Below are 16,668 nucleotides of genomic sequence, written 5' to 3' on the forward strand. Positions count from 1 at the left end.
CTATTGATAATGACAAGTACAATGAAGAAAAAGAACTGTGCTGTGTAAAAGTGGTGAATGTGGAGGAATAATTGAGATTGGGTAGATTAGGGAAGACTTCCCTGAGAAAGTAATATGTAAGCTCTGATCCAAAATTTGAGTGGCAATTAGCCAGACAAGAGCGTTCCGAGCAAAGGAAAGAGCATATGCAAAGGCCCTGAGGATGCAAAGGGTTTGAGGAGTTGAAAGGCTAGTGCGGCTAGAGCCGTGTGCAAGGGTGACAGTGGCACAAGACTGGAGAATCTGCAGACACAGGCAGGGGCCATTTCATGCAAAGCCTTCTAGGCCACAGTCATCTTTTACTTAAAGATTACTTGAAGCCACTGATAAACTCGGTGCCTGGGAAGGACATAATCCGAGAGACATCTTTACAAGTTCGCTCAGGCTGCCGTATAGAGAACAGATTGGTGGAGTAGTGAGTAATACCCCTCACAAATGTGCCCAGCACATCAGCTACAAGAGCCCTTGTATTTGAAACAGCCTGCTCATAGCAAGGGCTTTCTCTTACTCATTATCTCTAACCCAGTTTGTCAAATCCAGCAGTTTCAACTTTGGTCTCTGTCTTTGGGCTAGAACTACTGAAACAGACCGTCGGAATAGGGAGAGACTTCAGATTCCTTTACCTCATATTAACAGATGAGGAAATGGGAGACCCAGAAAGTGATGCAACCTACACAAGGTCAAACAGCCAGCTGGCGGGACAGGTGGGACCCGATTCCAGGTCCTCAAGGATTCCCAATCCAGGTCAATTCTTACTGGACCAATAAGGAAAAACCCATTTACCTTCCTCAACCAGACTTAAAATCATAGCCTCCAGGTTGCAATGATCTAATGCAACCCACCTTCCAGCCTTGGAAGCACTGTGCTCTGTGCAATATTCTGCAATGGTCAGTCCAGTTTGAAAGGAATGTGAATTCCTGGAAAGGTCTGCTCCAAATACTAATGCAAAAGTCACAGACTGGTGGCCCACAGAGCAAACGTGGCCCATTAGGTTTTGTCATAGTCTTAAAACAAAACACACAAAAAAGGGAATTAGTTATCAACATTTAACAAAGATCTTATATAAAAATTGGGGTTACTGGCTTCTTCTGTAAACAAACATCTTAACGCCTGGTAATATCTAATTACCAGGCCTGCATTTCTGCCCGGGAAGGATCAGCAAGAGCTGGGCAAAGGCTGCTCCCTTCAGACAGGGCACGGGAGCTACAGTTTACCCCGGCCCTTCCCATCACTGCACTGCCACTACCGTTCGTCTTAGATGGGGCCCGTGTCAGTATCCAAATTACTCGCCTGGCCTCTATAGTGTTTGAGTTAAACAGAAAAGGAATTTACAAACAGGAAGAGAGCTTTTCTTATCCTGAAGTTCCCATTATTATGCCTTCTCTCTTGTTTCATCCCAAACTAGAGGGAACACGTTCTCCTGACTCGACTCAGCCTCCTGCATTCCAAAAGAGACCATGGAGAAGGACCCCTTTAGCAAGGCCACCTTACCTCTGGGAAGCTGGCCATATTCACCAAAATCAGCTGTGGCGACTTCATGGAGATCTGGCCAATCTGGTTTAGAGCAAATTTCCCATCAGCAGTTACCACAGTGATATGATCAAGGGATCCTAAAAGAAAAATGAAATAAAGGGTCTTCGAATTCAGAAGGACTTTAGTAGCCCCATATCTAAGTCTCTATCAATTCCGATTCAACTGATGTTTAGGGATCCCTTACTAATGTGGCAAGATGGTTCAAGGGGCTTCCACAGGAGCAGTGGCGTCATGTGATGGAAGGAGCTTTGAAAGGTTGACAAAACTAGGTTGCAACTGCTTACCAGCACCAGGGCAGCCAACAGTCCCGCTCTGCCTGGCCCTGAGCGGTTTCCTGTGACACGTGACTTTGAGAGCTGAGACTGGAAAGGGCTGGTCACCCCTCCAGCAACACTGCCGTTTACTAACATGAAACCTCAGGCAAGTTAGTCATGTTCTTGGTACCTCGGTTTCCAACTCAATTAAAAAATACTTTACAGGATTAAAGTGAGGATTATAGGGCCTCCCTGGTGGCGCAAGTGGTTGAGAGTCCGCCTGCCGATGCAGGGGATACGGGTTCGTGCCCCGGTCTGGGAGGATCCCATATGCCGCGGAGCGGCTGGGCCCGTGAGCCATGGCCGCTGAGCCTGCGCGTCCGGAGCCTGCGCGTCCGGAGCCTGTGCTCCGCAACGGGGGAGGCCACAACGGTGAGAGGCCCGCATACCGAAAAAAAAAAAAAAAAAAGTGAGGATTATAACTAAATATAAACAAGCAAGTATACCACAGGCACCAAAAATAAACATAAAAATAGTCACCACTTATTAGGCCTTTTAGTTTTCACAACTAGTCTGTAACACTATCACTGTCTCCACTTGACACCAGAGAAAGAGACTTGGGGAGGTTAAATGGGCCAAATCACAGAGCTAACGAAGGAAAAGGAGCGAGAGCCAAGCTCCAGCTCAGGTGTGCTTGCTTCCAATTCTCATCAAGGCTCTTTCCCGTATCAGTGGAATTCAAATTTGGTTGTGCGTCAGAATCCCCAGGGAGCTTTTCACGTAGATTCCTGGGCCCCACCCCCAGACAGCCTGATTCTGCAGGGGCTTGGGAGCCTGTGATTTGGGGGGAGCTTGTAGTTTTTTTAAAGATTACCACATGATTCTGACATGCAGCCAGGTTGGGAGCTGCTCCCTGATACCACCTTGATTTTGGCACTTAGATTCCCTTTAGGAAGAAAAACAAACAAAAAACATAAAACAAACAAAAAAAAACCCCTACCAACTATGACCACTTCACTGTTATCCTGGATCTGATCTTTGTCTCTATCTGAATTATGGAAAACCCTGGGCAAAATTTTCTTGTCAAGAAGGCAAGTATATAGTTACAGATGGAAAAAGGGTGTTATTCAAACTCCCTGATTTCCTATGCAAATGAAAACTAGAAGGAAACATTACCATTCACTTTAAGAACCACTCACAGATGGCTCATTCTGATACACAAAGAGTAAAGGGTCAGGGGCTGGAGGTCAATTTTTTAAACAAATTGGGAGTTGTCCCAGCAAATGGTTGTTAGAATAATGCAGTACCATACCATGGCCCAAAGATCTGATTTGAAGCACAGTACTCAATTCACCATCACAAGATAGAACGCTGTTGACATCACTGGCTTCAATCTGGAAAAGTCCATGATTCTGAAAACCAGTGACCTGGGTTCAAATACCAACCCTGCCACTTCCTGACTGTGTGACCTTAGGAAGGTCCCTTCAACCTTTTGGGCGTCTGTTTCCTGATTTCTAAATGGGGCACTAAAATCATACTTCTCTCACAGAGTTGTTATGAGGGTTAAATGAAAGAGTTTATGGAAAGCACTTATAATTGTGTCCTGGCATATGTAATAGCCCAATAAATGCTAACTATTATTATTACTTTTCAACTTTCTCCTATATTTTAACCAAACTAACCTACTTACAATTTCTCTAATACAGCCTGTTCTCTCTTGCCTAAGGATCCTTCTACTGAGGATGCCCTTCTCTGCTCAGGTAACTCCTGCTCACTCTTTAACACTCAGCTATGATTGTATCTAATCTCAGAAATCCTGTCTGACCTCCTAGGCTGGATTACAAACCCTTTATGAGCTCCCGAGGATGCTATGCATACTTCTACAATAATGGCAACCAATATTTACTGAACACTTCCCATGGCAAGACATGGTGCTAAATGCTTTCTGTAATTTGTTTGCTTTCATTATCACAATAACCCTATGAGACAGCTCCATCATTTTACAGATGTGGAAACTGAGGCACAGAGTATAACTTGTCCAAGGTCACAAGAGCTCTTAATAATGGAGCCTGAATTCAAACCCAGGTGTGATCAACTCCAAAGCCATGGTCTTCACCACTCTGCTTTGCTATATGGTTTTACACATGTTGGTTTACTTGTCTATCCCTTCACATTAGGATCTAGGCTCTTGGAAGGTGGGGACAATGTCTTTTCTCTCTGTATCTACAGCACCTATTAGTCAGCACAGAATAAGTGCTCAATAATGCTTTGATGAATAAATGAATGTATGGATGGATGAATGAATGAATGAGAGGACAAGAATGAACAAAGAAATAAACCTGTATTTTAGACAACTATTAAAAGCAATCAACTATCTTGGAGACAGAAACTGCTGGTAGATGGACGTGTAAGAGGAAAAGTGCCTGCTGGTTCAGATAGTAATGAAAGATGGTATGGAAGAATCTAGCAAAAAAATAAAATAAAATAAAAGACTGGCTAAGTCTTTAGCCAGTCTTTAGCCTGTTTCACCCAAGTCTCTTCATGGCCCAAATTTCTACACAGAACATTGCACAGACATAACCCTGAAGAGAAAGAAGCAAAGAGGAAATACCAATGGGAGGCCTTCTGAAAACGGATCTTAATTCAGCCTTCCTGATTTGCCATAAGATCCTTTGCCACAGAAGTCCCAACATGGGCTTTTCAGTACGCAGTTGTGGTGGTTCCCATTCCCTAAATCCGTATCGACATAATGCATCAAATCCTTTTCCCTCAATCTGTCCCCAGCGAGAATCTCCCTCAGCCTCATTCCTGCCCCTCATTTTCGCAGAGGTTAACATTTAACAAATTACACTCCCAACCTCTTTCCAGGCCCATCATCTTTTTAAGTTCAACAAGAGTGGAGCTTGCTGGCTAATTTTAAGTATCACATTTCTCCCCGAGCTCCTCTCAAACCGCTCTCTGGTTTCGGCTGCAGAATGTTAACAGGGCAGAAAGCACAGGGGAGACAAAGCACTTTATCAGCTTCATACCTAAAATAATAAGCAAGTTTAAAATAAACAGTTGGGAGAGATTGAATGGCACGCTCTACTGTCAGCAAAGGCAGAAATGCCCCAGTCCAGGGCTGACAAATGACGGAATGGTCTTCTGGTTTCACACTGGATCTCGTCTCTGAACTCTGTATGTTTCTGCTGGTGTTTATAAATGAAGCCGTATACTTTTCACTTGGTTTTCTTAAGAACAAGTTCATGAAATACCTTCTAGTTTCCTTGTGAACTACCCCAAGCAAGATGTGAGTGGGAGCAGTGCAAGCTCCCACAGATACTTTCCGAGGGGGTCCCGGGCTTGACTCTAGGATGATGACAATTTCCAAAAGGCCAATTTAACAGCAATTGGATTTTTCCTGCCTGCCTGCACCATTAGCTGACAACTCACTTCTTCCATCACATCTGCAAACAGTTCTCTTAGACAGTTCTGACATTTCCCACTTAGGAAAGCCACTTTCAGGAAGTTATTAACCCAAACGGAATCTTCCTGGTCAAGCTCAGGGGTACAGAAATGCCTCAGGTGGGCAGGTCTCCAGCCAGTTGGTTCCCAGTACGCTATAAGAACGGCCAAATAGGACAAATTGGAAAAATCAGACCAAAGATGTCAGTTACTATGAGACTAAATACCTACAAGTGTATAGAGTACAGCAATAATAAAATTTCCATTTTTTGAGAGTATTATTCCATGAGAACAAAGACCATACCTATTTTGTTCACTGTATACCAGCACAATGCCTAGTTCATAGCAGGCAAGTATTTGCTAAATGGATAAATGTAGTGTTAATATGTGCTGGACACTGTGCTAGAACCATTACACATGTTACCTCATTTATTTACCCATCCCAAAGCTAGAAAGTAGGAATTAGACAAGGAAACTGAAAACCAGAGAAGTAAAGTAACTGCCCGTGGTCACCAATTAGTAAGTGATAAAGCTAGGACTAAAACCCAGCTCTGCCAAAGCAATGTTTTTGCCACTATGCCCCTCTCCAAAACACAGGTTCAGTCACTAACCTGGTGAGGTCCTTATATTGACAGTCTTATTGAAATTATCCTTGAGCGCTTCTATCACCGACTTCATTTCTTCATCCACCTCTTCCAAGCTGATTATATCTTCAACCAAGGTACTGTTAAGATTCATTCTGGTTTGGGACTGTCCTTTCCCTTTGGCTAGAAAGTCAACATTCAATGAATTAAAAAAACAGCAGCATAAACAGAGACAATAAACAGTGAGTTAAGAAATACCTACTATGTGCAGGGAAAAAAGCCAAGTGCTAGAAAATTACAGAACATTGTCACTAAGTGTAGGCCCTAAAAAAGAGCCTACACTTACTGTCAACCTGGGACCCAGCATCACACAAAGCACTTTCTCAGATATTAGTGAAGGCACAGGTTTTATAATGAGACACCCAGGTGAAAATATGGGCTATAATGCATACAACCTTTATGACCTTGAGCAAGTTACTCTACTTCTCTGATATCAGGTTCCTTTCCTATGAAACAGGAATAATATCTATACTGCCAGGTTGCTGCAAGGATACAAATTAAGTAATTCAAATACCTAAAAGAGCACTATCCACATGGCAGACACTCCATAAGTGAATGAATTCCTTATTTTTCAGAAAAATAAACAGAAGATGAGAAAGGTAGAGTGACTTTGCCTAATGTCACAAGGTCATGAAATAGTAAAGACAAGGTTTGGTCCCAGATGTGCCTAATTTTAAACCCATGAACTTTCCATTAAATTGTCTTCATAAAATGTAATTGGAGATACATAAAATATATTAATTCATTTAAAAATGAATCATAAGACAAGGATATGCAAAGTATCTGATGGCTGGTACAGACAATAAAAACAACAGTAGTTTAGCAACATTAAACACCACTGGTAGTAGTGACAATGGCGTATATTTTAGAAAGCAACAATACTGAGAACTGAATAAAATTCTAATTTATATCTAAACCAACATAGCGATTTTTCATATGCATCTATAATGTGTATATGCATAGATCACTCCCATGAGTATTACAAATAGTCTTGCATTTCTTTAAGGAGGGTGTGGGAAGGAGAAAAAGAATAAAAATATTTAAATAATATTATCCTACACTAGTTTATTTATTAAGTATTCAACAAACATTTATTGAGATCATTCACAACAAATTTTATTGAACATCTACAGTGAGCTAGATCCTGAGCTATTTGTATACCATATTACAATTTGCAATGCAAATTGTACATTCTTCTTTTAGATATTCAAAGCAGCTCTCTGACGGAGGGAAAACAGAGATTATTATTGTCCCCGTTTTACAGATGAGAAATTTGAGGCACAAGACATTTAAATGTTTTGCCCAAAGTAACCAACCAGTTAGCAGCAGAGTGATTTATTTTTTTGAACATTTATTTGCTTGTATCACCATCTTGCTTGAAATCTCACTGGTCTTAAGTTAACAGGCTAATGGCTTAGAATTGTCAGAACTGATGAAAGAGGTGAATCTTCAGATTTAGAAACACAAGTTCCAAATAGGATAATAAAAGCAAATTCATACCTAGACATTTTGTGAATGCAGAAAACCAAGACAGAGATTGTGAAAACAGCCAGAGAAAAGACAAATTATACATAAAGGATCAAAATTTAGAATAATGGCGACAATAGAAGCTAGAAATAATTTCCAAGAGCAACAACAGAAGCAAGAAACAATGGAAATAATATCTTCAACTTTAGTGTTAAACCAAGTATGCATGTTAAAAATTTTAAGTTATGCCCATCAATATTAGAATGGATAAATATTCTTTATGAATGAAATACTATACAACTGTAAGAGGAAAAGACCTACAACTACAAAGAAGAATTTAAATGAATCTCACAAACATGATGTTAAGCAAAGAGGCTAGACACAAGAATCCAGACTGTACAGTGCAAAATCCAGATACAATAGCATATACTAAACAGTATAACAGATAAAACTATATCATTAGTAGTTAGAATAATAGTTACCTGCAAAGGGTAGAAGGTGGTAAGTTACTGAAAGGGAGCAAAAGGGCACTTTTGACATGCTGGGAATGCTCTGGTTTTTGGTTTGGGTGCTGATTACATAAGTAAAAATTATATAAGTGAAAATTATCAAGCTATTTTCTTATGATAGCTGCACTTTTCCATAGGTGCTTTTTTAAAAATTTTATTTTATTATTTTTCTTTGCAGTACGCGGGCCTCTCACTGCTGTGGCCTCTCCCATTGCAGAGCACAGGCTCTGGACGTGCAGGCTTAGCGGCCATGGCTCACAGGCCTAGCCGTTCCATGGCATGTGGGATCTTCCCGGACTGGGGCACGAACCTGTGTCCCCTGCATCGGCAGGCAGACTCTCAACCACTGCACCACCAGGGAAGCCCTAGGTGCTTTATTTTTATAAAAACATATAAAAGAAATTAAAAGTAACCACCAAAACAATAAGAAATAGAATGTATACCTTCCAAATCAGCAGAGATGAAAAAAGAATAAAGAAACTTGATTAATCCAATAGAAAGGAGAAAAGAAGAAACAATGAAAACCTCAATAAAGAGGTAGTATAAAATAACAGAAATACAAGTACCCAGACCAAAGAACCAGTTAAAAGTTAGAGACTCTCAGTAAGATTTTTTTTAATCTAGTCGTATATAATATATACAAGAGATTTTACAAAAATATAAGATCACAGAAAGTTTAATGTATGTGCATCAGAAAATTATAACCCTAGCAAGTATTAATCAAAAGAAGGCTGGTGTAGTTATATTAATTTAAGACAAATTGATTTTACAACAAAATGCATTATTAGAAACAACGAGGAGCACTTCATAAAAACAGAAGAAATTCACCAGAAAAATATAACAATTCTGAGCCTCAAAACTACTTATGGACTGAAGAAAAATGCACAGTGGAATTTTAAAATATTTAAAATGACAATAATAAAAATACTACACAACAAAAACTTGTAGGAAGTACCTAAAGTTGTATTTATAAATTTACAGCCTTAAATGCTTACAAGAAAAGAAGTCGAAAATTAATGAACTAACTGTCCAGCTCAAAGGATATAAAAAGAACAAGAACATGGGAGGAAGTAAACTATATAGAACAGAAGTCAATAAAGTTTTTTAAAAGAGAGATCAAAAAAATTAAAAGCTCTTTTTGTAGAAAGGTGAATAAAATTGACAAACTTCTGTCAAAAATAATTGATTAAAAAAGGGAAGTAGGGACTTCCCTGGTGGCGCAGTGGTTAAGAATCCGCCTGCCAACGCAGGGCACATAGGTTCGATCACTGGTCTGGGAAGATCCCACATGCTGCAGAGCAACTAAGCCTATGCGCCACAACTACTGAGCCTGCGCTCTAGAGCCCGCAAGCCACAACTACTGAGCCCACGGGCCACAACTACTGAAGCCCGCGCACCTAGAGCTCATGCTATGCAACAAGTGAAGCCACAGCAATGAGAAGCCCGCGCACCGCAAGGAAGAGGAGCCCCCACTCAATGCAACTAGAGAAAGCCCGCGTGCAGCAATGAAGACGCAAGTCAGCCAAAAATAAATAAATAAATAATTTTTTTTTAAAAAGGGAAGTAGACACAAATAAATAATACTAAGAAAGAAAAAGGGGACACAGTCATCAAAACAGTAGGGATTTTAATAATCTTAAGAGACTATTATGGACAACTTTATGCCAAGAACTTCCTATAAACATATAATTTACTAATACTAACTCAAGAACAAAGAGAAAATTGGGGAGTTCCCTGGTGTCCTAGTGGTTAGGATTCTGGGCTTTCACTGCTGTGGCCTGGGTTCAATCCCTGGTCAGGGAACTGAGACCCTGAAAGCTGCATGGCATGGCCAAAAAAGAAAAAAAAAAAAGTATTCCTATTCACCAGCAACCAAATAGAACACACAATTTTTAAAAAGATATAAACTTAAAACAATGAATCTTGTATAAAATAATACAGAATATATTTATGACCTTAAGGTAGGGGGAAATTTCTTAAAAAGGAAAAAAAGAGCACTACTCGAGAAAGATTGATAAACTGGTCTACATTAAAATTAAGAACTTCTGTTCATTAAAAAAACACTGTGAAAAGGCAATTATTATCAGCAATACATATATATATATGCAGAAGTCTTATCTTTAGAATACATTAAAATTCTTACAAGTCAATTTTTTTAAATGGGCAAAAGACTGGAAAGAGGATATCCAAATAACCAATAAACAAATAAAAGGTGCTCACCATCATTATTCATCAACGAAATATAAATTAAAACCATAATGAGATATAACTGCACACCCATCAGAATGGCTAAAATTAAAAAGGCTGACCATACCAAGTGTTCACAAGCGTACAGTGGGTATTTAGCAAATAGAAAGCTAAAACACTCTGGGAAGGAATGTAACCTGACATGACTACTTTGGAGAATTGTATGTTCTGAAACTGAACTGAAACTTAATATATGCATAACCAAAGGCTCAGCAATCCTCCTCTTGTTATACACCCAACAGAAAGGCATACATATGGGCACCAAAATGCATGTTCATAGCAGCATTATTTATTTTAGTTCAAAACTGGAAGCAATTCAACTATAGAAAACACACATAAATCGTGGTGTACGCATTCACTGGGGTACTATAAAGAAATAAAAATGTACCAACAACTACTACAGGCAACAACATGGACAAATCTCACATGTAGATTGCTATCAAAAGAAGCCAGGCATGAAAGAATACATCTTGAGTTCAAAAAGTGCAAAACAAATCTGTGGTGGTAAAGTCAAGAGAGGGGGCTGTCTTTTGAAGGGTGACAACTGAAAAGGACACGAGGGAAGATTCCAGAGTACAAGTGACATTCTATATCTTAATCTGGGTGACGGTTACATGCTTGTGTTCACTTTGTGAAAATTCACTGAGCCATACACTTACAATTATATATGTACTTTTCTGTGTACATCACTCAAAAATTTACTTTAAAAAACATCATATACAAAAGTGACAAAAATGATGATGGCCTAGAAATAAACCTGATTAAAGAACTGTGCAAGATCTTTATGGAGAAAACCTGACAATATAAGTTTCATAGAGAAGAGCAAAAGGCCAAGAAGAAGAAAAAGAAAAAGCTAGCGTGTTCTGAGGGGAAAGATTTGTATCACTAGATTCAAGACTTGTGATTCAGGCATTAAGGAATTTAGTGCAGGGAGAGATGAGTAGTTCAACACATCAAGAACTCAGATATAAATCATACACATAAAGAAACCTGACATATGACAGAGGAAGCATTACAAATCTGGGAGTAAAGAAGGGCCACTCAATAAGTGAGGTTGACACACTTATTACCCGTTTTAAAAAGAAATAAAATTAGATTCCCTGCCTCACATCATATTCAGAAATAAATTCCATATGGATTAAAAACCCAAATGTGGAAAGTAAAAACCTTTAAAAGATTTAGAAGAAAATACAGAAGAATAGCTTTATGACTTTCAGATAGTTGAGGGTTTGTTAAACAAGACAGAGAAAGCACAAATGATAAAAGAAAGAACTGAAAAATATGACTACATTGAAACTTATATTCAATGAAAGACATCATAAAGTAAAAAGGCAAAGTAGATACTTGCAACATATACAATCAACAAAGGATCAGCATTCCTAATATAGAAAGAATCCAATAAATCTAAAGGAAAAAGTCAAACAACCAACTTTTTAAGAGGCAATCAAAGAAGACAAAAACTGAATAGCCAATGAAATATGAAAAGATGCTGCTTATATGCTGCAGCTAAAGTCTAGTGCACTAGAAAACTTCAATGCTGTGGACATCAGGAGACCTGGATTCCAGTTCTGCCACTAACTCGATATGATCATGGGCAAATGTCTTACATATGGACCTCAGTTTCCTCATTTGCAAAATGGTGAAATCTGTGCTTCACTAGGTAATTAGAAGAATTTCTTCACTGGATAATTACAATTCCTTCAATGGATAATTATAGGGATGAAATTAAATTATTAAATGTATGTGAATTTAAAAAAATATAATGCAACCTATAGATCAAAAGTTATTAACTGAATATAAGGCTTCTATGCATTAAAGCTCTTTTGGCAACTTGTTAATTTTCCTATTAACAGAAAAGGAAAAGGTCTGCATGAAACCATAAAAGAAAAGCAGTGGGAAAAATATTCAGTAGGGTATTTCAAGCACCGTCCTTAAGAGTGGAATCCCTGACCCACCACTGCAAATAGCAGGTCTGCTTGACAATTTTCTGTCACTCATTCATTCCTTCAACAAAATTTTTTGATACATACTATGTGTCAGGCTCTGTTAGTTGCTAAACAAGAAAGACATAGACCTCACAGGGTCCAGTATGGAAGACATAACAAACAATAATTAACTAATTAATGAGTGCTGTGCTTAAGTACATTAAAGGTAAAGTAACAGTGTGCACAAATGCATGTAACAAGGGACCTGACCCAGCCTAAGAGGTCAGGGAAGGCTTCCCTGAGGAAGCGACATATAAGCTGAGACCTGAGTTGTATCAAGGTCTCATTCTTGGATGACACAAGCCATTAAGATCATCCATCTAAATCCATGGCTCTAGTATCTCCTCACCCAACAACCTTCTGCTTTTAATATTATTTCCAATGCAGATCTTCCTATAAGGAGAAGGCAGGTTGATCCCTGCCACAAGTATTCGGATTTGCTTGGCACCTATACCTGCAATTCTAAATCTAAAAGAAATTAGGCATTTTCTGAGCCATAATAACAAAAAGGCGGCATGGCAATGACAAAACAGGTTCTAATACCAACTCTGTCACTGTGACCTTTTAAGCTAATCAACTGAACCACCTGAGATACCATTTCCTCATGAGGCATGGGGAGAAATTCAGAACATCTCTGAGATCCCTTCCAGCTATGATAATTCAAGGGCTAAATATGAGACAGGGGTGAGGAGGTCATGCCTCTACCTTTGGCTTTCTTGGTAGCGAAATGCCGGATTGGTACAGCTGGATAGGCCAGGTGTTGCCCGTGGTCATTCTGTCTTCCACTCACTGTCTTCAGCGTAACTTCTGCAACAGGTCTGGTCAAGGCTGCAAGGGAGTTGCAAAAGGCAGGGTGGACCAAGCGGAAGCACCTTAAACCCAAGGCCATGACTGAAGACAATTCTTGTGAACACCCACTAAAAAGAACAAGACACAAAGGAGATCAAAGTAAATCAGACCCTATTACAACTTCAGAAAATAATCTGTACCAGTTAGCAAGCAAATCCTCTCGAGTCTATCAATCAGTTTTGAGTATGTGCTAGGTAACTTAAATACATTATCTCTAATCCTCCTCCCAACATCTGTACAACTTAATATGATTAGCCCCATTTTATACTACGAAGAAACTGAGGCTCACGGAGATTTAAGTAACTTGCTCACAGTCTGTAGGACTCCAAATCGCCATGCTCTTTCCACTACAGCAAATGCCCCTTAGCACACAGGGAACAGAGTTAAGTAAATGTAGAGCAGACTAAATCCCTCACGATGGTAATTAAACCCTTATAGGAGAAAAAGGCACAAAATCTTGATAAAGTTATACTATAAAGAGGAAAGGCAGAGCGCTGGAAGACTTTAAATGAAATAAAATCATTTCAACAGGCATAAAATGACTGGAAAATTCACACAACAGCATTGAATTAAAATTTTCTTTGGTTCCTTACGCACCGATTACCAATTAGAATGCACTTTACTGTGAGTCTGAAGCATGGCTGAGGTTTGAGGTCTTCCATGTTATAGAACTAAAGCTCTGGGAAATGCCACCCTCCTTTGGTGTTAACACAAGTTACACATTATACTTCTGAGGGCTTTGACCATGGAAAAGATGCTAGAGCCTACAGCTACCTCTGGGATAGAACACAGTTCTAGCTTACTGGCAAATGTAGCATTAATAGCTTCTGCCAGAAATCTGGCTATTATTACTCAGCTAAAAATTAAGCACAATTAGCATCAAATACCTGGAAGATACCGTCTTTGAAAAACAGCCCCATACTTCATTAAAAAAATTAAAAATCTCAGCCTAAAATTTTGATGCAGTATAACAGACGGAATAAGAGCATGGGTTTTGCAGCCAGAAGGCCTGGAATCCAATCCCACCTCCACCACTGACTAAATGCCCCTGAGCCTCTCCGCACCTTGATTTCCTCAACTGTAAAACGGAGATAATTATAGTTATTCCCTAGGTTTGGGAAGAATAAATAGGTTAATGTCAGTAAAACGCTTGGCACAGTCTCTAGCAGACAGCAGGAGTTTCCCAAAAGGGTACCTATTGACAGCTGTCACCTTTCCTTTCAAAGACTTCCATGCCAGGGTCAGACACAACAAAGAAATCGCACATGTCATTACTAAAGTACAAGGAAGCCTAGAGTCAGTCACATCTAGATATAAATTTCAACTTTGGGCAATTCATTCCACTTACTGGGCATCACGTTCCCCATTTGCAAAATGAGAACAAAAATCCCGTTCTTAAAGTAAAATGAGATAGTGAATGCAAATTAAAAACCTAGTAGAGTGCCGGGAATATAGTACCTGTTTAATAAAAGTTGGCTATCACTATCACTATTTTTTAAAGAAAAGCAAATGAGTTGCACAAAGGCAAATAACTTCTCCTGATGGAATTTTTAATAGCAAGAGATGCTAAATGTCAGTGATCAGTGCGTGGACGTCAGTAAAGACAGAGCTAGATAAAAAAATAAAAAATTTCTCCCCTTTTACATTATTAATACCTACTATTAATGGGCTGCCTGCTTTACCCATATTATTCATTTAATCCGCTCAAAAATGCCACAAAGAGAGTATAATAATCTCCTTTTTATAGATGTAGAAGCTGAGGCTCAAAGAGACTGTCACTGACCAAGGGCATGGAGTTAATAGTTCTGCCCTGTAGCAGCAAAACTGTTCACAGAAATGTGCCTCTAAGTGAGGTTTCTATATCTAGGTTTTTGCCTAATACAGCCAATGCCTAACCCACACTTATATCCAAATATGGCTGTATAATATAGTGTGGTTTTTTTTAATCTACAGGGTCTCAATCTGGCTGTTTCACTAAGACAGGTTTCCTGGTGTTCCTGTTGCAGGTCATAATACCAATCCACAAAGCAACAGGAAATCAAAATGGGGTAGAAATAAACAACCTTTGACAGAAAACTCACCCAAAAGCAGACCCGGTACACGTGAACCGGAAGACGACTCTATAAATAAACCACACTGCTGAAATGCTTAAGGCGTATATTTTAATTGCACAGAAGTCAGGAAACTTCAAAGTGGAAGGTCAATAAAGGCAATCCCTTGGACCCTTTACCTTAAGAACATGCATATTAACACTCAGTTCAGCAGAGAAGTAAGGTCGAGGAAAGGAACCATTATGGGAGCCCAAGTATTATACAACAAAATTAACCTACACTCAGAAAAAAAATATGCAGCAGGAAATATCTGACCTTTGGATGCGGTCTTGAACTGGAATCTCAGTTTGCCCATTTACTAGCTGTGTGACCTTAGGGAGATCATCAGCCTCTCTGAGCTACAGTTTCCACTGCATCTTTCTCATGGTGACATTAATGAGCCTTTAAAAAGGTAATTATAACAATAATAATGAAACAACAGCTTATAATCATATAGTGATAACTATGTGCCAGAAACAATTCTAAGTGATATATTGCATATATTAATTCATTTGAGCTTCACGATAACCTGCTTATTATTATACTCATCTTACGGATAAAGAAACAGAGGCACAAGATAAATAATTCGCCCAAGATTTTATTTCAGGCACTTCTGTTCCAGAGTCTGTGCTCTTAAACACTATCCTAGATTGTGTACATAAGGCAGTATAATTACTGGCATTACTTTTCCAACTGTTGAAATATTTTTTAAAACTACTTGAAGCACATATTCTTTATCCAAAGTCGAGGTTCTCAAAACTTGAATTTTCCTGTTTTTTCACAGAAGGTGCACTTTAATTCTGTAACGAAATAGATGAGGAACACAAAGTCCTAGTTTATCCACTGTCCCAGCAACCCCTACCAATCCAGCTGTATATTAGCTTATGATATGTAGACTTTTATAAATGTGGGTGTGCACACACGCAGGCCCTTGCTGTTTATAAAATACTTTCATGTGCTACCTGGTTCTCAACAGTAACCAGGGTTGTGATAATCACCCACATTTTACAAATAAGCAAATTGATCTTTCATTTCCTTGAATACTCTTCCTGCTCCAGGGTCTTCAAAAATACTGTTGAATCTACTTGGAATGATCTTTCCTCACCTCTTTAATGAACTACCTCACACTTTTCTTTCAGATTTCAGCTTAAGCATCACTTCCTCAGAGGATGCCTTCCTTGGCTATCTCCTCTAGCTCAATAGGTCAAATGTCCTATAGCCCACTTTCATAGCACCCTGTACTTTTTCATAGCACTTACTTTAACAATACCAGTTAGTATTTGTGTAGTTATTTGACCATTGTCTAATTCCCTCCATAAGACTATAAGCAGTACAAGGACTAATCTATGGTTGTCTTGTTCACGGCTGCATCCCCAGTCCCTACCACAGTCCTGAACATAGGAGACACTGAATAAATATGAAGAATCCATGAGCGAAAGTCTATAAAGATATAAGTCCTTCCTCGAGGTCACAATGCTGGCACCAAAACTGAAATCTAAGCCTCAGACAGTAGGTCCTAGGCTCTACTTCCCACTGCTTCCATTAACTCTTGGTTTGCCAGATTTTTCACTTACAGATAATAGGGCATGTTCTCTAAATCCAGTGCC

General features: G+C 39.2%; 1 protein-coding gene across 2 annotated transcripts in view; it reads right to left on the minus strand.

The window, feature by feature from the left end:
* The window catches only part of MRRF (mitochondrial ribosome recycling factor), a 56,438-nt gene that overhangs the window by 38,381 nt on the left and 1,389 nt on the right, over positions 1 to 16,668 (minus strand). Inside the window, exons 2-5 of one of the 2 annotated variants that reach the window (XM_060101136.1) lie at positions 15,338 to 15,463; positions 12,828 to 13,039; positions 5,882 to 6,037; positions 1,531 to 1,649 (exon numbers count right to left, since the gene is read on the minus strand). In XM_060101136.1, the coding sequence (XP_059957119.1) occupies positions 1,531 to 1,649; positions 5,882 to 6,037; positions 12,828 to 13,011 (459 nt within the window). In that variant the 5' untranslated portion in view covers positions 13,012 to 13,039; positions 15,338 to 15,463. The remainder of the gene's footprint in view (positions 1 to 1,530; positions 1,650 to 5,881; positions 6,038 to 12,827; positions 13,040 to 15,337; positions 15,464 to 16,668) is intronic. The other variant, XM_060101135.1, reaches the window with a different exon arrangement.

Source organism: Mesoplodon densirostris, chromosome 6 (assembly GCF_025265405.1).
Source record: "Mesoplodon densirostris isolate mMesDen1 chromosome 6, mMesDen1 primary haplotype, whole genome shotgun sequence".
NCBI classification, from domain to species: domain Eukaryota; kingdom Metazoa; phylum Chordata; class Mammalia; order Artiodactyla; family Ziphiidae; genus Mesoplodon; species Mesoplodon densirostris.